A 27161-nucleotide genomic window follows, 5' to 3' on the forward strand; every position below is an offset into this window, starting at 1 on the left:
GCAAAAGAAGAAATAAAGATAGACTTTTTTTCTATTCCAAAGAAAAACGATTTTATTCACACAGATATGCAACCGAAGAGTTTAAAGTACCAGTAATGATAAGGCTGTTGACTGGGAGAACACAAACATGGTTTAAACAGTAAGCTCGGCAGGAAAGAAAAGTGCCTTTAAGCAGTACAAAAACAAAAAAAAAATGGAAAGTGCAGTTATGTACAGGTTGATGGAAGAAAAGCGGGGCAAAAACGATGCATGCAAATGGGTTAGCTGGAGGTAAATCTAGATGGAAAAGCATGAAGGTTTTTTTTGTGCAAACTGCACGTGCATTTTTCTCGCGTATGCGTAGAATCGATCGTCACAGCTGATGTACTTGCACGTACAAATGCACATTCCCACGGCTTTATCGATTGCATTCTCACCTGGAATTGATTTTTGTAAATTTTTCAAGACTTTTATACACGCCCTGATACCGTTGGTATCTGCATATCAATTTTGAGTGCAATCAGATGGAGGATGCCCGAGATCCTAGAAGACACACAAACGCAGACAGACAGACAGAACGGATTTTATATAATAGATTTGTTTCTAAAATTTATTTCTAAACCAGGATAGAATACTTAAGATGAAGTGTTAAATATTGTCTCTATAATGTTTATTCAAATTATAAATATTATATATTTAAAGATCTATAAAGAAGAGATCCATGATCTGCTTTCCGAGCAAAAAGACCAGTTGTGCATCAGGGAAGATTACAGCGGTGATATAATGGTAAGTTTCTCTGCGTTTTAAGTTTTATTAATTATTAGGTTTGGAAACATTTTTGTAAGTCTTCAGCTTTCAAATTATTCTGTCAAATGTGGGTTATGGAAGCACTCCGTCGGTTACGACGACGAGGGTTCCGGTTGATCCGATCAACGGAACAGCCTGCTCGTGAAATTAAAGTGTAAGTGGCTGAGCACTCCACAGACACGTGTACCCTTAATGTAGTTCTCAGGGATATTCAGCGTGACACAGAGAGTGACAAGGCCGGCCCCTTGAAATACAGGTACAACAGAAACAGGAAGTAAGAGTGAAAGAGTACAGCAGGGATCACCACCTTCCCCTGCCGGAGCCTCGTGGAACTTTAGATGTTTTCGCTCAATAAACACTCACAACGCCTGGTCTGGGAATCGAAACCGCAATCCCACGACTGCGAGTCCGCTGCCCTAACCACTGGGTCATTGCACCTCCAATGTAATGCTATTTATTAACATTATTTTGGATTAATCATGCTTTATCTTGTAGTTTTGAGAATTCGATGATGTAAATAGTTACTTTTAGAATGACATTGTATATGTGTGAGAGGCTACCCCAGGTAATATAAAACGGGTAGAATATTTGGACTGGATATAGCTGGATAAAGATGCTAAAGGGTTAAATTTTGTTTCTGACATTTTTTTTTTTTCCTTCTCAAATATAAACCTGTCAGGTATTGCTAGAGTTATATAATGAGGTAAAGTATAATTGGGATGCAAAAAATACTTGCCCCTTTTAGGAAGGTATTTGAAAATAATAGCTTCTGATACCGGTAATATTAAGGTAGGAATCTTGGAGAGAAAGGTAAAGGGAATGAATTTCTCAAAGTGGAGTTCATTTTATTGTATGTGTATCTATATATAGGTCTGGAGAGCCAGTGGCTGCACCAGGCTCTAATCTGATCTGGCAATGTTTCTACAGCTGGATGCCCTTCCTAATGCCAACCACTCCGTGAGTGTAGTGGGTGCTTTTTACGTGCCACCAGCACGGGCCAGAGGGGGCTGGCAAATGGCCACGATTGGTTGGTGCTTTTACGCGTCACAGTCAGGCGGCAGATGGTGCTTTTTACATGTCACTGGCACAGGTATCTTAACTTCAATTTTCATTTGATTTTTATTTTGATGTTGGTGTTGACGTATTTGACTCATTAGGTCTCCTCAAGAACAGAGGGTCACTCTACAATCCAAGGTTAGCACAGCAGGCGTCCTGCGAGCTACATAACTCACTTCATTTGTCGGGTCTTCACAGTCACAGTATATCTCAGGCCCTATATATATATATAATATATATATATATATATATATATATATATATATAATCCTATATCTCACAATCTGCTACATTCCTTTCTAATCCTTTAGCATTCAAATTCTTCTGTCAAATGCAATGCTTATTTATTTGCATTGTTTAGAATTAATCATGCATTATCATGTGGCTTTAAGATTTCAATGGAGTATATTTTTAGAATGATATTGTATGGTAGGTGTGAGAAGCCTGATCTAGCTGGAACATAAAGCAGGTAGAATATTTGGGCCAGAAACGGTCAGTTTAAATGCTGAAGTGTTAAGCAACACATACTTCAAACCCTGTCTCTGAAGGAATGAAATGGAAAGTGTAAAAAAAGGAACGGTTTTCCGGTTGATGAGAACCGTGTTTGGTCTATGTGCAGTATTGCAGACCAGTAATGTGAACTGATGTTGACTAGTGTATGCCAGCTGGTTTCAGTGTTGAACGAGAAAGCTTGAAACAACAACCAAATCTTCCACCACCTTACATAAAAGGATTATATTGAACAAGGTAATTCCTGATATCCTAAAAGGTGACCATGTGTGGAAATTCTCCAGTCTGTTTAATTAGAATTGAGCTAAAGAACAACAACAACAACCAAGTTTACTTTGAGCCAACGGTGGTGGGGTGCTTATCTCTGTATGTTGGTTTGATTTGCTAGAAACTGCTGCCAAGTATCCTTCATGTCAGACAAGACCATAATTTAGGGAAGAAGTTAAATGTAATCAATCAATGCTATTTTAGCAGGTTACAATTATTTTTAGTGCACCACCATCCATTCGTGGCTGTTGCTAGCGCCGCCCCGACTGGCCTCGTGCCAGTGGCACGTAAAAAGCACCATCCGTTCGTGGCCGTTGCCAGCCTCGCCTGGCCTCTGTGCCGGTGGCACGTAAAAAGCACTATCCGTCCGTGGTCGTTTGCCAGCTCTGTCTGGCACCTGTGCGGGTGGCACGTAAAAAGCACCCACTACACTCATGGAGTGGTTGGCGTTAGGAAGGGCATCCAGCCGTAGAAACTCTGCCAGATCAGACTGGAGCCTGGTGCAGCCTTCTGGCTTCACAGACCCCAGTTGAACCGTCCAACCCATGCTAGCATGGAAAGCGGATGCTAAATGATGATGATGATGATGCAAATGGATTTATAGGTTCGTCTTTCCACTCTATTAACCTTTTTGATTCCAGCCTGCATGTGACTGCCCTTGGCCTTATACAAATTCACTGTTTAAAAGTAATCTAAATCAAAACTTTCCTTTAAAATTTCATAGTAATTCTCTAACATAATAGTGACAAAGTTACTTTACTAAATTCATAATTATTTTTGAAATTAATTGAAATAAATACAGTATATTGACACAGAACAATGGTAACGAAAGGGTTAAATCCATAACATTGAAATAGGTGTGGTGGTTATTATTAAGACATGGAAGTGCATGGCTCTCAAAGAGATCGGTTAGTCATGACTAGGATGTCTTTGATCAGAGTTCACATGGGGTTAAATAACAAGGAATGGATGTTTATATAATTCATATTCTTTATCTTTTATCTTTTACTTGTTTCAGTCATTTGACTGCGGCCATGCTGGAGCACCGCCTTTAGTCGAGCAAATCGACCCCGGGACTTATTCTTTGTAAGCCCAGTACTTATTCTATCGGTCTCTTTTGCCGAACCGCTAAGTGACGGGGACGTAAACACACCAGCATCGGTTGTCAAGCAATGCTAAGGGGACAAACACAGACACACACACGCATACATATATATATATATATACATATATACGACAGGCTTCTTTCAGTTTCCATCTACCAAATCCACTCACAAGGCATTGGTCGGCCCGGGGCTATAGCAGAAGACACTTGCCCAAAGTGCCATGCAGTGGGACTGAACCCGGAACCATGTGGTTGGTTAGCAAGCTACTTACTACACAGCCACTCCTGCGCCTATATGTGGCTGCGTGGTAAGAAATTTGCTTCCCAATCGCATGCCTCCAGGTTTTGTCTCACTGATCAAAGCCATTATGAGTAGAAGGAAACTAAACAAAGTCCATAGTGTGTATGTGTGTGTGTGTAGTTATGTTTGTGTCTCCTTGTTTTAATATCATATAATGGTTGTCAAAAGGCGGAGAGCTGGCAGAAATGTTAGCACGTCAGGTGAAATGCTTAGCGGTATTTCGTCTGCCGTTACGTTGTGAGTTCAAATTCCGCCGAGGTCGACTTTGCCTTTCATCCTTTCGGGGTCGATAAATTAAGTACCAGTTACGCACTGGGGTCGATGTAATCGACTTAATACCTATGTCTGTCCTTGTTTGTCCCCTCTGTGTTTAGCCCCTTGTGGGTAGTAAAGAAATAGGTTGTCAAATGGTTGCCAGTGTCATTCACCTCCAAGGTTTCTGTGAAAACATGTCTGGTCATGATGGTGGTGGGGTTAGGGTCACCTCTTGCTTGGGAACAGGTGAGGGTTGGTAACAGTAAAGGCATCCAGCCATGGAAAATCTGCTTCGTTAAACTCTGCACGTATGGAAAAGTAGACGTTAAAATGATGCTAATATACATTTCTGGATATTTCAGATTCCTGGTCTAACAGAAGTGTCTGTTTCTGATTTCACATCTACAATGGCTTGTCTGACAAAGGGATCTACAGTGCGTTCAACTGGTTCAACAGCCATGAATGCTCAGTCAAGTCGATCGCATGCTATCTTCACCATTACTTTCACTATCACTTCAAAGACAGACACGTGAGTTTCATTTGATTTTTCCCTTGTGTGTTTCCCAAATGTAGATGTTAAAGTTTGTAAAGGGAACTGGTTGCTTCTTTACACCTGTGGGGTGCAACTTGGGTGCAACACAATTTCCTTTCTTTAGATTCCAGAGACTACCAGTCAGGAACAAGTAACGCAACCTTAAAAAATATATATAACTCTTTATTTTCATATTTACAAAAGAAGTTCGTTGGTATCTTGGTATCCACTAGGTGCGAAATAGCAAGGCTGAATTTTAACGTTTGTAAGCTTGTTACAACAATTCAGCAGCAACAGAACAGGTATTCAACAGCAACAGAGCAGGTCGTCACGGCGCTATTAAGGAAAACGTCCTAGTAACAGTCCCCTTCAGTCTCTAGCACATGCGCATGAGGGAACTTCCCTATGCCTTTCCAGAAGGTTCCAACCCCGCACATGTGCACTGAAGAAGGATGCTCCGCACACGCACACTGAAGAATAACGTGTGTGCGCACACTGGAACATGATGTCACTACAAGTTTATTGAATTGATTTCCATGTGCAAGTGTGTGTGTGTTTGTGTATGTAAAGAGGCTAAGTGTGTGAGTGTATGTAAACAGAATGTGTGTGTGTAGGCAAGGAGATTGTAATGTAATGGGATTAGATGTGTTTTTGTGTAAGGACCTATATGTTTGTGTGTAAAGAAATTCAATATGTGTGTGTAAGAAGGAGCACCTGACTACAGAAAATCCACCTCGTCAAGTTCCATTCAAAAGTGAAATTTATGAGCATTTAAGGAAACTGGCTTGCATGCATGTGTAGGGAGACATGAAGGGGTGTGTTTGGTTAAGTGGGGTACACTTCTGATTTTAAGTTTTAAGTAATATTTTCTTCAACATTTTAGTTATGTAATTTATTTTTATATTCATATAATTTTTCTTGATCAATTTAAGTGTTGATGTCCGGAAGGCTAAATTTCACTTGGTGGACTTAGCTGGTTCTGAAAGAATAAAGAAGACAATGGCAGAAGGAGATCGTCTCAAAGAAGGTAATCTAATGTTTTAGTTTCTTTCTCATATTTTCATTTTAGGTCAGAGTTTTCTATATTGGTATATTTTGTGAGGTGTTTTTATTTGCTAGAATTTTATTTTGGTACCTACTCGCCTCATGTCGCTTATGGCTCTAATACAAGCATTTTGTTTGAAAGTGATCTAAATGAAATCTTCCATCAAAGTTTTATATTAATTTAAGGTCCTAGGCACCAGCTTCATAATGACGAAGTTAGCGAAGACCGAAAGAGTACAATTGCAAATAAATGTGATTGAAATTGGGTTTTGCTGAAGAGCCTCTGGATATCAGGGAGTCTCTCCATGTTGAATTCCTCCCTCTCTGCATTGGGAAGTCACAGCTCCGGTGCTACAGACGTGTGATTAGAATGTTGCATGAAAGTATTGCAAGACAGATTCTTCGAGCCAAGCCAACAGGCAGGAGACCAAGGGGTAGATCAAGAACAAGATGGTTGAATAATATCTATAGCTTCAGTTGGTCCAAGGTTGGGAATTTTTGAAGGAAGTTGCTTCTGGCAGAACCCTATGGAGGTGGTGCCTGAGGACTCTATCTCCACAACCCTCCCAGGAATGGTGGGGGGGGGGGTGATGGCTGAATGGACAATGGCAATATATTTCAACAAAAATATAGTAACAAAAAGGGTTAAAGTGACAATGTTAGTGTGACTCAATCATGCCTAAAGCTGACTAATAATGTCTCAGGTAAGGTGAGTAAAATATAGTGTTAGGTATTTTATTCCTTATGTTGAAAATCATGTGTATTTCTTACTCAAGTTTTATTTCTCTTTAATTTCATTTGTGGTTCTATTTCCTTTTACTTTTTAATATTTTGTAGGAATCAATATCAATAAAGGCCTTCTCTCTCTTGGAAATGTCATCAGTGCCCTTAGTCTTGAAGGTGGTAAACGAGGTCACGTACCTTATAGGGATTCCAAATTGACTCGAATATTGCAAGGTAATAACACGATTTTATTAACCCTTTAGCTTTCAGGATTACTTCATCAAATGTAATGCTTATTTATTTATTCACATCGTTTTGAATTAATCGTACATTAATCTTGTAGCTTGGAGATTTTGGTGATGTGATTGTTAATTTTTAGAATGACATTGTGCAGGATGTGTGCAAGGCCAGATCTGGTCAATTTGAACATAGAACAGGTAGAATATTTGGGTTGGATATGGCCAGGTTAAATGCTAATAGGTTAATTCTAAGCTTCAGTTTTATGTTTATTGCTTTCTCGTTACTAAAATCTGATGATTCTTGTGATGTGCAGCTGAATTTCTTTTCTTAATTGGGAAGATTTCCAATGTCCATTTAATCTTCTATTGGAGGCCACATTCCTTTACTAAATTCATTATGGGGGATATTTATCGAAATACAAATTACTATCATATTACTAACAGCATCGTCTGTTTCATGCTTGTAAATGTTGGACTGTTGAAGTCAAATGAACTTGAAACATATTTTGCTGGAGAAAATACTTTATGATCAGAAATTCGGATTTAAGTAGGATGCTTTTAGTACTAATGATGCTTTTAGTACTAATGATGCTGTACCTCAGAATCTAAATATGGTTCTGATGAAATTTGTATTTATTGACAATCTATGTTATTTACCTATTTATGGCTGCCAACATTAACCCTTTAGTGTTCACATTATTCTGCCAAAATTAATGCTTCTTTGTCCAAATTGTTTTGAACTAATCATTCATTAATGTTGTAGCTATGTGATTTTGATGAGGTAGCTGTTAATTTTTAAAACAATATTGTAGGGTTGGTGTGAGAGACCAGATCTGGCCAGTTTGAACATAAAACAGGCAGAATACTTTTGGCCGGATATGGCCGGTTTAAATGCTAAAGGGTTAAACCAGGTTTATCTTTTTACAGCAGTTTTGTGTGCAGTCTTCTAGAAGTATGTCTAGTAAAAAAAAGTGCACTCCATTCATGCTCATTAGTCAATGATTTCATTAGTATGATTAAGGGTCTTTATAGCAGAGTCTATTGCTCCTATATCAAAATTTTACTTTTTTTTTTTTATATTTGATAAAATATTTTGTTTTTCATTAATTTAAAAAAAAAGTGTTTTTCATTCTTTAAAAAATTTAATACTTGAATTAGATTCTCTTGGAGGAAATAGTTACACCCTGATGATTGCATGTATCAGTCCCGCTGATGTGAATTTGGAAGAATCAGTGAATACGTTGAGATATGCTGAGCGTGCAAGTCACATTAAGAACAAGCCTTTGATTAACCGAGACAAACGAGCAGCCGAGATCCAGGAACTGAAACAGTGTGTGGAAACTCTGAAAGCAGAACTGATTAGGGTCACCGGCAGTGGAAGGTAAATCAGTTTATACATATATATATGATATGCTTAATGATTTCATTAACCCTTTTTGTACCAACCCAACTGAGACCACCCCAACAGGTTCTATCAAAGAAACTTGTTTTAACCCTTTGGTGTTCAGATTATTCTGTCGAATGTGATGTTTGTTTATTTAAAATGGTTTGAATTAATCCTGCATTATCTTGTAGTTTAGAGATTTCAGTGATGTGATTTTTTAGTTTTAGAATGACATTGTAGGGCTGAGGTGAGAGGCGAGTTCTGGTCAGTTTCAATATAAAACAGGCTAAATATTCTGGCCGGTTTGAATGCTAAAGGGTTAAAGTAACCTAAAATAAAATCTCATATTAAATTTTGTTTCAAACACCAGCTTAACCCATTAGCATTTAAACTGGCCATATCTGGCCCAAGTATTTTAGAAATGAAAGCCAAATCTACTTCAAATCGCACCTGTCATTTTTTTAAAGATAAAAAGTAAGGACACATACAAAAAAAACAAAAAACAGGATGGTGCTGGGCAGAATCTCTTAGCATGGACTCGGTTCAATGGCTGAAACAAGTAAAAGATAAAAGATAAGAAATGTGGTTGAAAACTACATACTTTCCCCTTTAAAAAAAAACATTTGATACATCTTACATAACAGTAAATGCAGTGTTAAGCCCTTTGATGTGTGAGACTATAATTTCCTTTTCCTGCCATACTTTTAAATCAATCTAAAGATAATTGGAAATTTTTTTTATATTTAACATTTTTCAGCGATCATGAAGACTATCAATCAATTGTGGAGAAACTGGAACTGAAGGCGGTTTGTAATTTACAATGTATATATTTTATATAATTGTAGTGATGAAGTGAGATGCAGTTTTTGGTTATTAATGCAAGCCTTGTGCACTCTCTGGGCAAAACATAAGCTAAAACTTCGTATCTAATTTAAGAAAATGCATGTCTTTGCCTCTTAGAATATGAGTTCTTTTGTAGAAATCTATCCATCCATCATCATCATCTATTTGTGTTCCAAGCCGGCATAGGTTAAGTAGCCGAACAGGCTCTGGAAAGGCCCAAGGACTGCATCCTGCCCTATTATTTGGCATGATTTCTAGGGCTGGTTTCCCTTCCTAATGTCATCCGCTGAACAGCATGTAACTGGGTTTTTTTTTCTTGCCTCCAGTACAAGTATTGATATTGGGTGAGAAGTGGAGGGACCTTATATTTCAAGGAGAATAAAGAGAAGTGAGGAAGAAAGGGCCAGAGCAGAATGAGTTTCTTGTTGTAGAGGAGTAATATGATTGTTGGCATTTTAGAAGAGTGCCAGGTGTGGAGCTGGACATTGGGGATGAGGTGCCAAAATGGACCTTCAATGTAGAATGTGGCTAGGAATGGATGGGGCAGGGGTGCCAAGAGTGAGTGTGGAGTAGGGCTATGTCTGATGGTGCAGGGCAACAATATAGGAATGAAGCTACGGTAAACTGGGGTGAAAGAGGGATGACATGTTGGGGTAGAGTGATAGACAGGTGCAGTGTTTGAGGAGGGTGAGATATGTAGTGGGTGGGTAATTAATGAAAATACGGAGTGGTTGGCGTTAGGAAGGCATCCAGCCGTAGAAACATTGCCAGATCAGACTGGGCCTGGTGCAGCCTTCTGGCTTCCCAGACCCCAGCTGAACTGTCCAACCCATGCTAGCATGGAAAACGGATGCTAAATGATGATGATAGATGGAGTTCAATGTTAATGGATGGTAATGGATAATATGTGAGATTGTTCTGAAGTATAATATCATTTGGCTAATTGCGTAAACTTTTCTTCTTTTTGTTTTAACCTTTCGTTACCAATCTGGTTGAAACCACCTCTGGCTCTGTAGTACTAATGTTTTGTTTTCATAAGTTTTGAATTAAAATCCTTCACCAAACCTTAGTCACAATTTATGTTCCTAACACTAGCTTAATGATTTACTAAATCCTTTGTTATGTTTGAAATTAAATGAAAGAAACACAGAGCATCTCAAAATAAATACAGTAACGAAAGGATTAATATTTAATTTAATTAAGGCAGTGAGTTGACAGAATTGTTAGCATGAGGCGCAGGAGTGGCTGTGTGGTAAGTAGCTTGCTAACCAACCACATGGTTCCGGGTTGAGTCCCACTGCGTGGCACCTTGGGCAAGTGTCTTCTGCTATAGCCCCGAGCCGACCAATGCCTTGTGAGTGGATTTGGTAGACGGAAACTGAAAGAAGCCCGTCGTATATATGTATATATATATATATATATGTGTGTGTATATGTTTGTGTGTCTGTGTTTGTCCCCCTAGCATTGCTTGACAACCGATGCTGGTGTGTTTACGTCCCCGTCACTTAGCGGTTTGGCAAAAGAGACCGATAGAATAAGTACTGGGCTTACAAAAGAATAAGTCCCGGGGTCGATTTGATCGACTAAAAGGCGGTGCTCCAGCATGGCTGCAGCCAAATGACTGAAACGAGTAAAAGAGTATGCCAGCTATATTTTGTCTGTCTTTCTGGTCCGATTTGAAATTTGTTCTCTTTTTTTTGTGGTCAATAGAATAAGTACCAGCACTGAGGTCAATGTAAATGACCTACCCCTTGTGCCAAAACTTGAAACTGGTGTTTAACTTATCTAATTATCTTTTATACAAGTGAATGAGTATTTAAATGAAGTGTTAACTTAGGGATTCTCTTAACGGTTTTGCTTTGTTATTGATGCTAATGGAAGCTTTGCTAAAATCAGACATTTCCTTTCAGAAAGAAAATAGTATTCTAAGTGAAGAATTGAAATTAGCAATAGACAGAGAAACAGATTTGCTGAACAAAGTCCTTGACACTGAAGCATCCCGAGACACTTTCCAAGAATGCTTAACTTCTATCTTAAGCCATCTTAAGTAAGTAAAAAAGTAAACAAATTTGTAATGTGGAATAAGTAAATTTTAAATTTGAGAAACAAATTAAGTTTCAAATAATTTTGGCTTTCTTGGATATAAGCATGGCTGTGTGGTTAAGAAGTTTGTTTCTCAACCACATGGTTTCAGGTTCAATGCCACTGCATGGTACCTTGTGTGTTTTCTGAGCGGATTTGGTAGAGAGTGACTGAAAGAAGCCTGCTGAATATATATATATATATATGTGTGTGTGTCTGTGTCTGTTTCCTTGTCTTAACTTTATGTGATAGTTATGAACATCATAAGAATGATGTTATTTGTTTCCAATTTTCTGTGACAATATGTTTGGGTATGGAGAAATATTACTATGGAAACAGGTGCAGGTTGGCCACAAGAATGGTTTTTGATTATAGGAAATCTTCTGAGAACTCTGTGAACATGGGAAAGTAGATGTTACATGGGATGATAATTGGTTTCAGTCATTCTAAAATGGTAGGGTACTGCTTTGAATTAACCACGGTGCTAATTAGGAAGTCTGGTACTTGTTCTACCAGTCTCTTCTTTTTTTATTTTTGTCCACTGGTAACAGACAATGTGTAACTGACTGACAAGTACTCAGTTGTGCTGATGAAAGTTCCAGTTGATCCTATCAATGGGACAGTTCATGAAATTAATAACAAGCAAGTGGCTGAGCACTCCACAGACACATGTACCTTTAACATAGTTCACTGGGAAATTCAGTGTGAAATGGAATGTGACAAGGCCATCCCTTTTGAAATACAGGTACAACTCACTTTTGCCAGCTGGGTGAACTGGGGCAACGAGAAATAAAGCATCCTGCTCAAGAATATAATATATTGCCACAAATCGAACTCATGTCTTACCCTAACCACTTAGCCATGTGCCTTTACAATCATACACACATTAGGTTTCTGCACAATTTCCATCTGAACAAGAACCTGGAACCGTGTAGTTGAGAAAGTGAACTTAATCACACAGCAATGCTGAATTTAGAAAGAAAGAAAAGCTTATTGAAATTTCATTTTTACATTAAAGTTGATTTTTAAATAATTTTTAGTTTTAAATTTTGTATTTTAAAGTATGAAAATATTTATATCTGTTGTTTGTTCTGTTTTATTTGATCTTTTTTTTTACTTTGAAGATTGTTTTGAATTTGGAGCGTAATCAACTAAAATTAATGTATTCTCATTAGGGATTTCCTGGAAGATGAATCAGTGAAAGAGGAATTAGTAGAAGCATATACAAGTGTGAAAGAAAAGGTTTGTTATTTTATTTATTCTCTCTTTCATATTCATTTCCCACCTTAACCTCACAACTCCCTCTTTCTCTCTCTTTCCAGACTGGCAAGATAGTTATTAGTTTCCTAAGTAGGACACCTGTTCCTGTCCCTCTATCATCCTTCATTACTGAATCCTGTTCAGTCAAGGAGTCTTGTCTTGAGTCCCTGTTGACTTCATCATTGCTTGCGCTATGTAAAAAGCACCCAGCACACTCTATGGTGGAGGCGCAATGGCCCAGTGGTTAAGGCAGCGGACTCGCGGTCATAAGATCGCGGTTTCGATTCCCAGACCGGGCGTTGTGAATGTTTATTGAGTGAACACACCTAAAAGCTCCACGAGTCTCCGGCAGGGGATGGTGGTGATCCCTGCTGTACTCTTTCACCACAACTTTCTCTCACTCTTACTTCCTGTTTCTGTTGTACCTTGTATTTCAAAGGGCCGGCCTTGTCACTCTCTGTGTCACGCTGAATATCCCCGAGACCTACGTTAAGGGTACACGTGTCTGTGGAGTACTCAGCCACTTACACGTTAATTTCACGAGCAGGCTGTTCCGTTGATTCGGATCAACCGGAACCCTCATCGTCGTAACCGACGGAGTGCTTCCCAGTACACTCTATGAAGTGGTTGGCATTGGGAAGGACATCCACCTGTAGAAACCATACCAAAGTAGTCATTAGAGCTTGATGCAGTGTCCTGTCTCGTTAATTAGTGTCAAACTGTCCAACCCATGCCAGCATGGAAAATCTATGATAAAGATGATTTGTAAATTATTTGAACATTTTTTGACTTTATTTCTATGGAGTAGACTTTTTTTGTTTGTTCAATCAAGATTTTTGGGAGGAGTTGATGAAATATCTATTGCTTTATATTTTTGATGTTTGAGTCCAGTTCAGCACTGGTAAAATCGATCTATTATCAAAGACATTCCAGCTATAACCAATAGTTTTTTTTTGTTTTCTTTTTCTGTTTTTCTTTTAAGATATCTGTAATCCAATGTATTATCATCATCAGCATCATCATCATTTAGCGTCCACTTTCCATGCTAGCATGGGTTGGACGGTGCAACTGGGGTCTGGGAAGCCAGAAGGCTGCACCAGGTCCAGTCTGATCTGGCAGTGTTTCTACGGCTGGATGCCCTTCCTAATGCCAACCACTCCGTGAGTGTAGTGGGTGCTTTTTACGTGCCACCTGCACAGGTGCCAGACAAGTCAGGCAAACGGCCACGGTCGGATGGTGCTTTTTACGTGCCACCGGCATGGAAGCCAGGCGAGGCTGGCAAACGGCCGCGATCGGATGGTGCTTTTTACGTGCCACCAGCATGGAAGCCAGGCGAGGCTGGCAAACGGCCACGGTCGGATGGTGCTTTTTACGTGCCACCGGCATGGAAGCCAGGCGAGGCTGGCAAACGGCCACGGTCGGATGGTGCTTTTTACGTGCCACCGGCATGGAAGCCAGGCGAGGCTGGCAAACGCCATGGTCGGATGGTGCTTTTTACGTGCCACCGGCATGGAAGCCAGGCGAGGCTGGCAAACGGCCACGGTCGGATGGTGCTTTTTACGTGCCACCGCATGGAAGCCAGGCGAGGCTGGCAAACGGCCACGGTCGGATGGTGCTTTTTACGTGCCACCGGCATGGAAGCCAGGCGAGGCTGGCAAACGGCCACGGTCGGATGGTGCTTTTTACGTGCCACCGGCATGGAAGCCAGGCGAGGCTGGCAAACGGCCACGGTCGGATGGTGCTTTTTACGTGCCACCGGCATGGAAGCCAGGCGAGGCTGGCAAACGGCCACGGTCGGATGGTGCTTTTTACGTGCCACCGGCATGGAAGCCAGGCGAGGCTGGCAAACGGCCACGGTCGGATGGTGCTTTTTACGTGCCACCGGCATGGAAGCCAGGCGAGGCTGGCAAACGGCCACGGTCGGATGGTGGCTTTTTACGTGCCACCGGCATGGAAGCCAGGCGAGGCTGGCAAACGGCCACGGTCGGATGGTGCTTTTTACGTGCCACCGGCATGGAAGCCAGGCGAGGCTGGCAAACGGCCGCGATCGGATGGTGCTTTTTACGTGCCACCGGCATGGAAGCCAGGCGAGGCTGGCAAACGGCCACGTCGGATGGTGCTTTTTACGTGCCACCGGCATGGAAGCCAGGCGAGGCTGGCAAACGGCCGCGATCGGATGGTGCTTTTTACGTGCCACCGGCATGGAAGCCAGGCGAGGCTGGCAAACGGCCGCGGTCGGATGGTGCTTTTTACGTGCCACCGGCATGGAAGCCAGGCGAGGCTGGCAAACGGCCACGGTCGGATGGTGCTTTTTACGTGCCACCGGCATGGAAGCCAGGCGAGGCTGGCAAACGGCCACGGTCGGATGGTGCTTTTTACGTGCCACCGGAATGGAAGCCAGGCGAGGCTGGCAAACGGCCACGGTCGGATGGTGCTTTTTACGTGCCACCGGCATGGAAGCCAGGCGAGGCTGGCAAACGGCCACGGTCGGATGGTGCTTTTTACGTGCCACCGGCATGGAAGCCAGGCGAGGCTGGCAAACGGCCACGGTCGGATGGTGCTTTTTACGTGCCACCGGCATGGAAGCCAGGCGAGGCTGGCAAACGGCCACGGTCGGATGGTGCTTTTTACGTGCCACGGCATGGAAGCCAGGCGAGGCTGGCAAACGGCCACGGTCGGATGGTGCTTTTTACGTGCCACCGGCATGAAAGCCAGGCGAGGCTGGCAAACGGCCACGGTCGGATGGTGCTTTTTACGTGCCACCGGCATGGAAGCCAGGCGAGGCTGGCAAACGGCCACGGTCGGATGGTGGTGCTTTTTACGTGCCACCGGCATGGAAGCCAGGCGAGGCTGGCAAACGGCCACGGTCGGATGGTGCTTTTTACGTGCCACCGGCATGGAAGCCAGGCGAGGCTGGCAAACGGCCACGGTCGGATGGTGCTTTTTACGTGCCACCGGCATGGAAGCCAGGCGAGGCTGGCAAACGGCCACGGTCGGATGGTGCTTTTTACGTGCCACCGGCATGGAAGCCAGGCGAGGCTGGCAAACGGCCACGGTCGGATGGTGCTTTTTACGTGCCACCGGCATGGAAGCCAGGCGAGGCTGGCAAACGGCCGCGATCGGATGGTGCTTTTTACGTGCCACCGGCATGGAAGCCAGGCGAGGCTGGCAAACGCCACGGTCGGATGGTGCTTTTTACGTGCCACCGGCATGGAAGCCAGGCGAGGCTGGCAAACGGCCACGGTCGGATGGTGCTTTTTACGTGCCACCGGCATGGAAGCCAGGCGAGGCTGGCAAACGGCCACGGTCGGATGGTGCTTTTTACGTGCCACCGGCATGGAAGCCAGGCGAGGCTGGCAAACGGCCGCGATCGGATGGTGCTTTTTACGTGCCACCGGCATGGAAGCCAGGCGAGGCTGGCAAACGGCCACGGTCGGATGGTGCTTTTTACGTGCCACCGGCATGGAAGCCAGGCGAGGCTGGCAAACGGCCGCGATCGGATGGTGCTTTTTACGTGCCACCGGCATGGAAGCCAGGCGAGGCTGGCAAACGGCCACGATCGGATGGTGCTTTTTACGTGCCACCGGCATGGAAGCCAGGCGAGGCTGGCAAACGGCCGCGATCGGATGGTGCTTTTTACGTGCCACTGGCACGTATCTTTCAATTATTTATCATGTATCTTTCAATTTATTTAGACAAGGAGTTTTAGCTCCATTTCCATCTGTGTAAAGATTCTCTCACTCACTCTCTGGCTTACTTATAATAACAGAAACCTTATGTCATTCATGTTTTAATGAGATTTTACTTTAAATAATTAGCACTTAAGTATGGTGGTGGTGGTGGAGGGTCACTGATGAGTTGGTATGCAAATGGTTAAAAATAGAACTGAAACTCCTGTAGAATTTACTAAAGTCTGTCTTTATACTTATAGATTGATAAAGCAGATTCATCCCTGGAAAATGTTGAAGACAGAAGTTTGGAGCAGCAAGACGTATGTCGCTTTCTATTTTATTTTTGCTAATTTCATCACTCAGCTTTTATATTGTTATTAATACCTCTGCCTTAGAGAAGGCAGATGTATTGTTTTCAGTTGTGTTTGTTTGTTTGTCCATAGACAAGATATCTCAAGAACCACTGGATGGATTTGGATGAAACTTTCAGAGGTGTTTGGCCTCGTGGCTGGCATGAGAACTGATTAGATTTGGGATCAATCCGGTACCAGACCAGTATTCTGGATTATTTTCCCTTTTTTTTTTTTTACTTAATTTTTGAGAGCGGTCAGGTTCATTTTTAGTATTCTCATATGTGAGAGCAGTTGAGTTTATTTCAGATATTCTCATTTCAAAGATCATCTCTGGCTAATCGTTGAGAGGATGTTGGTGTTGTCTTGGCGGAGGTTTGCGCTCTCTGAGTGCTCTTGTTAGTTACGTTGTTATGGCAGCAAGCTGGCAGAATTGTTAGCACACTGGATGAAATACTTATCAGTATTTTACCCATCGCTGTGTTCTGAGTTCAAATTCCACCAAGGTCATCTTTGCCTTTCATCCTTTCAGGGGTCAATGAATTAAGTACCAGTCAAGTACTGAGTGTGATGTGACTGACTAATCATCTCTCCTCAAATTCCAGGCCTTATACCTATAGTAGAAAGGATTATTAATTGTGTGAAAGTGGAGGCGCAATGGCCCAGTGGTTAGGGCAGCGGACTCGCGGTCATAAGATCGCGGTTTCGACTCCCAGACCAGGCATTGTGAGTGTTTATTGAGCGAAAACACCTAAAAGCCCCACGAGGCTCCGGCAGGGATGGTGGTGATCCCTGCTGTACTCTTTCACTACAACTTTCTCTCACTCTTACTTCCTGTTTCTGTTGTACCTGTATTTCAAAGGGCCGGCCTTGTCACTCTCTGTGTTACACTGAATCTCCCCGAGAACTACGTTAAGGGTACACATGTCTGTGGAGTGCTCAGTCACTTACACGTTAATTTCACGAGCAGGCTGTTCTGTTGATTCGGATCAACCGGAACACTCGTCGTCGTAACCGACAGAGTGCTTCCCTATTAATTGTGTTGTTAAGGTGGCAAACTGACAGAATTGTTACTGCACTGAACAAAATGCCTAGCAGCAGTTCACCCGTTGATACATTCTGAGTTCAAACACTGCCAGGGTCAACTTTGCCCTTGGTGGCTGATGAAACAAGTGCCAGTTCAGCATTGGGGTTGATGTAATTGACTCACACCCTCCCTTGAAGCTGCTGGCCTTGTGCCAAAATTCGAAACCATCTTTAATTGTGCTGTTAAAATGGTAAGCTGGCAGAATCAGTACCAGACGAAATGATTGGCAGCGTTTCTTCTGGCTTGATACTCTGAGTTTTCATATTGTCAAAATCAAGTTTGTCTTTCATCCTTTCAGTATCCATAAAATAAGTACCAGCTGAACACTGGGGTTTAATTGGCTAGCCCCTCCCTTCAAATTGCTGCTCTGTGCCAAAATATGAATGAATTATTAACTAGCAGTATCGCCCGGCGTTGCTCGGGTTTGTAAGGGAAATAACTATATAAGCATTTCTAGAGATGTAAAGTATAATAGCCATCTCAATATGGCTAACCACAAAGGGGGGGGTGTTACTGTAGCTTTTTACGTTCTGAGATTTAATAATACATTTTTAGAGAGTTACTTCCCTTATATATGCCAAAAATGCATTAAAAATGGGAATAATTGATGGTAAATTTTTTTTTAAATCGTAGACTCATCGTAGACGTGCGCTAATACCCAGAAGGGCTCGATATGAACCATAACTATAAGATACCCGGTTTTGGTTAAACTGCACCGCAAAATGTGGGAGTAGTTAGGAATCTAAATCGTAGGAGACAGACACACAACTTCTCTTTTATATATAAAGATGTTATTGTTTTAGCAATTTGACATTTATTTCCTGCTTAATTTATATATACTGAAGATGTTGTAATTAATAAATTTTATGTTTTATGAACAGGGTGACATAGACAATACTTCACTAACACAGGAACATGTTATGCAGCAAGCAGCGTTGGGAAAAGAATTAAAAGAAATTAACGAGGTTCTTTATAAAAAAATGAATCTCGTGCAGCAAATGAATAAGTCTGAAGAGAATATAGTAATGCTAAAACATCAATATCAAGTAAGTTCCCTAACTTTTTTTTGTTTAAACCCTTTAGTGTTCAGATTATTCTGTTAAATGTAATACTTTTTCACTCAAATTGTTTTGAATTAATCATGCATTATCTTATAGCTTTGAGGTTTCAATGATGTAATTGTTTATTTTTAGAATGTCACTGTAGGTTAGGTGTGAGAGGCTAGATATGGCCAGTTTGAATATAAAACATGTAGAATATATTGGGCCGGATGTGGCCGGTTTAAACACTAAAGGGTTAAACCCTTGAGCATTTGGTTTATTCTTTCCAATGTAATACTCTTTTACTTGTTTCAGTCATTTGACTGTGGCCATGCTGGAGCACCGCCTTTATTCGAGCAAATCGACCCGGGACATATTCTTTTTGTAAGCTCAGTACTTATTCTATCGGTCTCTTTTGCCAAACCGCTAAGTGACGGGGACGTAAACACACCAGCATCGGTTGTCAAGTGATGTGGGGGGGGGGGGCAAACACAGACACACAAATACACACACACACACACACATATATATACATATATGACGGGCCTCTTTCAGTTTCCGTCTACCAAATCCACTCACAAGGCATTGGTCGGCCCGGGGCTATAGCAGAAGACACTTGCCCAAGATGCCACGCAGTGGGACTGAACCTGGAACCATGTGGTTGGTTAGCAAGCTACTTACCACACAGCCACTCCTGCGCCTATTTATTCACATTATTTTGAATTGATCATGGATTATCTTGTACCTTCAAGAGCAATTGCTTAGTTTTAGAATGGCATTGTAGGGTAAGTGTGAGAGGCCAGATCCGGTTGGTTTCAACCTAAAACAGGTAGAATATTTGGTCCTGATACGGCTAGTTTGAATGCTAAAGAATTAAAAAGATGACCCCCAACTGAACCAATCTATGATCAAAGGTGTTCCAACTTTTTTTTTTTTAATTTGGGAAATTTGGCTATTTCTAGCATGTGGAGTGGTCATCTAGAGGCTCTCTTGTTGACTTGCAGATAACATGCAACATGCTGCAATAGTGGGACAGTAACATTGAGCAATATACTCTTTTACTTGTTTCAGTCATTTGACTGCGGCCATGCTGGAGCTCCACCTTTAGTCGAGCAAATCGACCCCGGGACTTATTCTTTGTAAGCCCAGTACTTATTCTATCGGTCTCTTTTGACGAACACACCAGCATCGGTTGTCAAGCAATGCTAGGGGGGGCAAACACAGACACACAAACACACACACACACACACACACACACACACATATATATATATATATATACATATATATATATATATATATATATACGACGGGCTTCTTTCAGTTTCCGTCTACCAAATCCACTTACAAGGCATTGGTCGGTCCGGGGCTATAGCAGAAGACACTTGCCCAAGGTGCCACGCAGTGGGACTGAACCCGCAACCATGTGGTTGGTTAGCAAGCTACTTACCACACAGCCACTAACAGAAACAAAAGTGATGATTGTATCAGTTACAAGATTTGGACAGTACTCGCGTGTATCTGCGCATGCACGCAGGCTGTATATGCATGCACTAGCACTATGACCTGGCATTGCCGGGCCATAGTGTTAGTTCTATAAAAAACATTAACACGTTGACCACCACATGGACCTCTTGTGGTTCATTGCAAACTCCACACAGCATCCATATGTACCACAAGTGCTACATTTTCATAATTGGAGAAAATATTTTATTCTGTATGTCTGACATGGTTTCGGGGATATTTAAATAGTATGAGTGCTACACATATTAAAGTTTAATTATGAAATAAGTTGAACACACACTCCTCCTGTCACAGCTGTCACCACACTGAGAACAGTAGCAGCTGAAATACAGTATGTTCCAGTAACAGGCCATGGCAGTTAACAAGTAATAAGGAAAAACTGGTTGGATTTTATTACTCTATTACAAAATTACAAAATAGAGTCATTAACTAATATATGTTAACGTGAAGAGGATGTATCTGTGTTCGAAACTCCACCAAAGAACCATCATCATCATCATCATTAACATCATCATTAACATCATCATTACCATCATTCAGATGTGGCTGTGTGGTAGGAAGCTTGTTTTCTAACCACATGGTTCTGGGTTCTGTCCCACTGTGAGGCACCTTGAGCAAGTGTCTTTTACTATAGCCTCAGGCTGACCAAAGCCTTGTGAGTGGATTTGGTAGACAGAAACTTAGAGCCCATCGTATATAAGTGTGTGTGTGTGTATATATATATAAACACACACATCAATATATATATATATATATATATATACACATAGTTATGTGTGTGTGTTTTTGTATATGTCTTATGTGTGTGTGTGTCTTTATTTCTGTGTTTGTCCCCCACCAGCACTTGACAGCCAATGCTGGTGTGTTTATGTCCCCATAACTTAGTACCAGGGTTAAAATAATAAATGATGGGGTCAATCGATTCATTGAACTAAAAATTCTCCAACTTGGTGCCCCAGCATGGTCACAGTCTGATGACTGAAACAAGTAAAAGATAAAAAAATTTCTCAAATGTTTTCACAGACTGGACATGTCAGTTTAGATTGTCTTCCCCCTTAACCTAGTCCATCATCATCATCATCATATTTGTAAGGTTCAGCATTCTAAGATCAACACAGCATTTCCTTTTGGTTTTCCTCTCCTGCAGACTTCTTCCTGCATCATTTGACAATTTTCCATATAAATCACATATCCATCCATACCATTGCAGTCTCTTCTCTTTCAAGCTGCAGCCAACTTTTCTGATGCCCGCCTAGTTTTTATTCCACTACACTTGTGTGTTCTACGTCACGTCCAGCGAACCCTTCATATACAATGTGCATGTCTTGTTACCAAGGTGTTACCATAGTAATATTATGACATGCACAGTTATACATTCTACTCTTCATTGTCAACAGAGCTTCTGAAATTTTTCACTCCATCCTTACTCTGGCTCCTATACTTTCTCAATGCCCACTGCCACGGTTGATTAAATATCAGAAGCTACCGATTCCTTCTTAGGAGGCAAATGTTCAAGATATAAAATGGTTGTCCAGTTTGTGTAATCATTCTGAGATTAAGAATGCTGTCTTCTTGAATTGTAAAATTATTTTGAATTTTTATGTCATAAGATTTCCAAGTTCCAGTAAATCCTTAAAAAATCCTTTAAAATGTTTTAGCCCAAAAGCCGCGGCCATGCTGGGGCACCACCGCTGATATTAGTCATTTTGTTTTCTTACAATTTTCCAGGCTTCAATGGATAAATTGCAATCAGAAATAGAGAATTTACAGAAAGAGAGAGACATGCTGAAGACGGAACTTGATACCAAGAGTAAAGCTGGAACGTAGGTTGCAGTTTTTGTTTTTGTGGAGTTTTATACTTTGTAATTTTTGTCATTTACTTGTTTTAGTTATTAGATGGTGGTCATGCTGGAGCACTGTTTTGAAAATTTTTTTAGTCGAATGAATCGACTTCTGTGCTTATTTGTTTTTTATAAGTCTGATATTTATTCTGTCAGTCACTTCTGCTGAACTGTTAAGTCACAGGGACTTGAACACACCAACATCAGTTGTCAAGTGGTGGTGGGACACAAAGACACACACATACCACAGGCTTCCTTCAGTTTCTGTGGACTAAATCCACTGACAAGACTTTGGTCATACTGAGGCTGTAGTAGATGTTTGCCCCAGGTGCTATGCAGTGGGATTAAACTTAGAACTATGTGGTTTGCAAGCAAACGTCTTTCTACACAACCACTTACATCTTTTTTTTCAAGGCTACCTCTGCACCCATAGCAGTTGTGCTAAATCTAATCAGATTTGTAGTTTATTTCCATTTTTAGCATTTTTATCCATTTCAGGATTAAGAAAAAAGTTGAATGTGTGTTTTTAAAATTTCTGTTGGATTTGTGTTTGTATTTTTAGAAATTGTTTCAATCAATACATGGTCATTATTTTGTTGTTGATCCCCTGGTGTACCTTGTGTTGTGAAAACCCTGAACAAGGAAAATTAATCCAGATTCATAGCTCTGGTTGTTATGTCTCTGTCTAGTGGAGGCCGATACTGCATGTTCTGATATGCAGTGGTTAATTCTTTACGTTCTGAGTTCAAATTCCGCCGAGGTCGACTTTGCCTTTCATCCCTTTCGGGGTCGATAAATAAAGTACCAGTTTCGCACTGGGGTCGCTGTAATCGACTTAATCCCTTTGTATGTCCTTGTTTGTCCCCTCTATGTTTAGCCCCTTGTGGGCAATAAAGAAATGTATATATGGTGCATTATAGCAATCTGGACATGTTGAATTTTCTTTCCTACTCAGCCTTTTTTTGCAGATTCTTGTGGTATTCCCAAAAGAGGGGGTTGGGGTGGTGTTATTGCCTAATTTTAAATATGGCAGCTGCTGCTCCTGTGCATTTAGTCATTTGACTGCGGCCATGCGGAGCACCACCTTTAGTCGAACAAACTGACCCCAAGACTTATTCTTTATAAGCTTAGTACTTATTCTATCGATCTCTTTTGCTGAACCTCTAAGTTACAGGGATGTAAACACACTAACATCGGTTTCAAGCGATGATGTGGGGGCAAGCACACACACACATATGTATATATATATATGACAGGTTTCTTTCAGTTTCCATCTACCAAGTCCTCTCACAAGGCTTTGGTTGGTCTGAGTCTATAGTAGAAGATACTTGGCCAAGGTGCCATGCAGAGGAACAAAACCTGGAGCTGTGTGGTTGGGAAGCAAGCTTCTTAAGTATTGTAGATATAAAAGCTTTGGGCCTCATGTAGGTAATGACAAGTGACTGAGACGTTTGGCAATATGTGGTGCTTGAGAAGACTTGTCAAGCCAAGTGAAATCATAACCGTGGTTATTGCTAGTGTCATTTAAATGGCACGTAAAAAGCACCCATTACACCCTTGGAATGGTTGGCATTAGGAAGGGCACCCAGCCGTAGAAATCCTGCCATATCAGATTGGAACCTTGAAAAAAAAGATGTAAGTGGTTGTGTAGAAAGACGTTTTCTTGCAAACCACATGGTTCCAAGTTCAATCCCACTGCATAGCACCTGGGGCAAACATCTACTACAGCCTCAGTATGACCAAAGTCTTGTCAGTGGATTTAGTCCACAGAAACTGAAGGAAGCCTGTGGTATGTGTGTGTCTTTGTGTCCCACCACCACTGACCCATGCCCACACGGAAAGCAGATGTTAAATGATAATGATTTGCAAATAATTTGTAAGATTGTTGAGAGTTGACCTTAATGACAGACTGGTCCCCTTGAGTGGTCTGTGAGGATGCATAGTGTGCTGTTTTTCTTTTTGTTGTTGTTTGTGATTTATTTGATACTCCTGGCTGCAGTGGTATAATCTAGGGTTTTTTTTTTTTAAATACATGGCTTTGGGTAAAAGAAATTACAGCAGGATCAGCAAATTGATTTTATATCTTACTAGCAGTATCGCCCGGCGTTGCTCGGGTTTGTAAGGGAAATAACTATATAAGCATTTTTAGAGAGTTATAGCCAAAAAAATGCATTAAAAATGGGAAAAAATTATGGTAATTTTTTTTTTAAATCGTTGACTCATTGTAGACATTTTTAGAGAGTTACTTCCCTTATATAATAGCGAAAAAATGCATTAAAATGGAAAAAAATTATGGTAAATTTTTTTTAAATCGTAGACTCATCGTAGACGCGCGCTAATACCCAGAAAGGCTCGATATGAATAACGACTATAAGATACCCGGTTTTGGTTAAACTGCACCGCAAAATGTGGGAGTAGTTAGGAATCTAAATCGTAGGAGACAGACACACAACTTGACTTTTATATATAAAGATATTCCCCTCTCAGATTCACACATTTATTGCAGTGGCCCTTCAGTTTCTCTAAGCCCTGTAAATGAACTTAGAATGTTGGGCCTCCAATCGGGCCTTTTGCAATACCCTTAAAACCAGGAACTTTCCAGCACTCCCATCGTATTGTTGGTGCCTAAAAAATATACTTTAGTACACTTAGTTGAGGAAATTTTGCGATTGTTACTAAATATGTTTGTGTATGGTTTTACTCTTGTTTCCGTCTTTTTATCTGTGCCATAAATGTTGTAAAGGTGCTTTTGTAATTCCTAACATGATTGTTTTCTGTCTGTGTTAAAGAGTGGTGGGGGAGGAGAAGGCAGATCCTTGTGATAATCAATTTGGGAAAGTGCCTATTCTTGATGTGTTGCATGCCACATTGTCTATGTAACACCAATGATAGTTTGCAAGCAAATTGTTTGATACTTTGCATGGTAGGAGATTGGAGTTGAGAGCTTTGCTAGTGCTGATTAAGATTCTTTTTTGCTTTTTTTAAACCAATGAAGGGCATCCAGCCGTAGAAACATTGCCAGATCAGACTGGGCCTGGTGCAGCCTTCTGGCTTCCCAGACCCCAGTTGAACCGTCCAACCCATGATAGCATGGAAAGCGGATGCTAAACGATGATGATGATGTATGTGTTTTTTGAGTAAGATTTGCAATGTAGCATCTTCGAAAAATAACTTCTATAGCCTTAGGTTGACCAATGCTTTGTGGATTTTGCACAGAGAAACTGTATGAATGTCTATTGTGTGAATATAGACATTTTATAAGCAGTGCTTGCCACCATTTTTGAAAACCTGTGGGATAGGGTTGGCCAGAGGAAAAAGAACATCTGGTGCTTAAAAATCTCCCAAGTAAGTCTCCATCTGACTCATGCTATCAAGGAAAAATGGATGTTAAGTAAATGAACTAGCATGGTCAATGAGTGTAATGGCATGAATCCCATGTTGTCATTTGAAGACTCAGTGATATAAAAGATGAGTCTTAAAATATTTGAGGATTGGCATAGGAAGATAATGGGTCTGGTAATACTTTAGGATTGTGATGATTTTAGCCCAAATTCTAGCATTTGGCATTGTTGATATAGAATGCAGTGATTCCTTCATTTTGTGATTTTTGCCAGTTCTTTAGGATTTTAATTGTTTAGATTTTTCTGGTGTCTGATGACAGGGTGGGGTCTAGTGAGGCTTTAGATGGAACATGCATATATTACTTTTCCTTCATATGTAGGCGTGGCTGTATGGTAAGAAGTTTGTTTCCCAACTGTGTGCTCCTGGGTTCATACCCACTGTGTGGCACTCTGGGCAAGTGTCTTTCACTATAGCCTTAGGCTGACCAAAATTTTCATAGATGGAAACTGAAAGAAACCTGTTGTGTGTGTGCTTGTCTTGGCATTGCATAATAGTTATGAGTGTCATCACTGTCATTGAAGCTTCATTTCCAGTCTTCTAAAGAAACATGTCTGGTCATGGTGAAATATCAACCAACTTGGAAACGGTGTGTGTTGGCAACAGGAGTCGCATTTAACAGTAGAGAATCTGCCTCAATAGACTTCATCCAATTCAGGCAAGCACGGAAAAGTCAGCATTTAAGAGATGATGTTACATGGAATTGTTATGAATATTGTTGTTGTTGATCCTGTTAATTACTTTGTATAATGTTTTACTGTTTGTTTTTGTGGTGTGTGTACTTACAATGGTTTACCAATTTTATTGTTCTTTGCTGTATTTTCCTTAGTTCTGTGTTTAGTTTCTTGATATTGTGTTTGATGACATTTCTGTTGTGTAAGGTTTTCTTTTTTCTTTTAATGTCACTTTGTGGGATAAGTAATGGTTAGGAAGCATCAACTAATATTTAAAGAAGATATATGTACAGCAGTGTCTGTTTTGGTGATTGTAGTGCTGTCGAGTTCTGTAGGCCATAACTTTACCTTTTTAAAGTGATCCCCACTGAGCTTTCTTGAAGTACTTAAGCTGTAGTTAAGTGACAAAACCACAAAATGGATATATTTGGGGGTATTGTGGATTTAGGTCTATCCATAAATTAGTTCTTTTTGTCTGAAATGAAATCACATCAGTGTCAACTTTGTTTTCTAAGTAGTGCAGGTTGTACTGGAGTTCAAATAATTTCTGACCCATTTTTTTTTTAATTATTTAATTTCAGTATAAGTGAAAAGAGACGCCAAAAAATGAAAAGTTTAGAGCAAGAAATTGATCGCCTAAAATTAAAAATGTCAGAATTTGCTCGTCTTCAGAAATTAAAAGAGAATGCAGATAAAAAAATCAAAACCCTCGATCAAGACATACAGGTATGTTTTTTTTTTACCTGTAATTTAAGTTGTCAAAAGATTTACAGAAGTACAATTTATTTGATAATCTATCTGTGTGTTATTGAATGTAGTAGCCATCTCTTCCAGCCAGTTAGATTGATTTGTGAAAAGTCAATTAGAAGAAGTCAATAAGTTACAAAGTAGTAAAGCTTCAGCTTTGATCCTCACATCAGTTGTGACAAAAAATGATTCCCTCTAATTTTCTTGTTCCCTTTTGTTACCAACTGCCCAAGACTTTAACCCTTTAGTGTTCTGATTATTCTATCAAACATAATGCTTATTGATTCCCATTGATTTGAATTAATCCTGCATTATCTCATATCTTCAAGATCTTGATGTTGTAATTACTTAATGTAGAATAACATTGTAGGGTAGGTGTGAGAGCCTGGACCTGGTCACTTTGAGCATAAAACAGATTAAATATTTTGGCCGGATATGGCC

At 40.8% G+C, this 27161-nt stretch overlaps 1 protein-coding gene across 1 annotated transcript in view; it reads left to right on the top strand.

Annotated features, from left to right (window-relative positions):
• The window catches only part of LOC115222679 (chromosome-associated kinesin KIF4A-like), a 55313-nt gene that overhangs the window by 8435 nt on the left and 19717 nt on the right, over positions 1–27161 (top strand). Inside the window, exons 4-15 of the mRNA XM_036511530.1 lie at positions 682–765; positions 4643–4809; positions 5745–5839; positions 6694–6813; positions 7977–8199; positions 8960–9008; positions 10956–11092; positions 12303–12369; positions 16319–16378; positions 18377–18541; positions 21788–21882; positions 26555–26699. Of these exons, the coding sequence (XP_036367423.1) occupies positions 682–765; positions 4643–4809; positions 5745–5839; positions 6694–6813; positions 7977–8199; positions 8960–9008; positions 10956–11092; positions 12303–12369; positions 16319–16378; positions 18377–18541; positions 21788–21882; positions 26555–26699 (1407 nt within the window). The remainder of the gene's footprint in view (positions 1–681; positions 766–4642; positions 4810–5744; positions 5840–6693; positions 6814–7976; positions 8200–8959; positions 9009–10955; positions 11093–12302; positions 12370–16318; positions 16379–18376; positions 18542–21787; positions 21883–26554; positions 26700–27161) is intronic.

This window comes from Octopus sinensis, linkage group LG20, assembly GCF_006345805.1.
Source record: "Octopus sinensis linkage group LG20, ASM634580v1, whole genome shotgun sequence".
NCBI classification, from domain to species: Eukaryota; Metazoa; Mollusca; class Cephalopoda; order Octopoda; family Octopodidae; genus Octopus; species Octopus sinensis.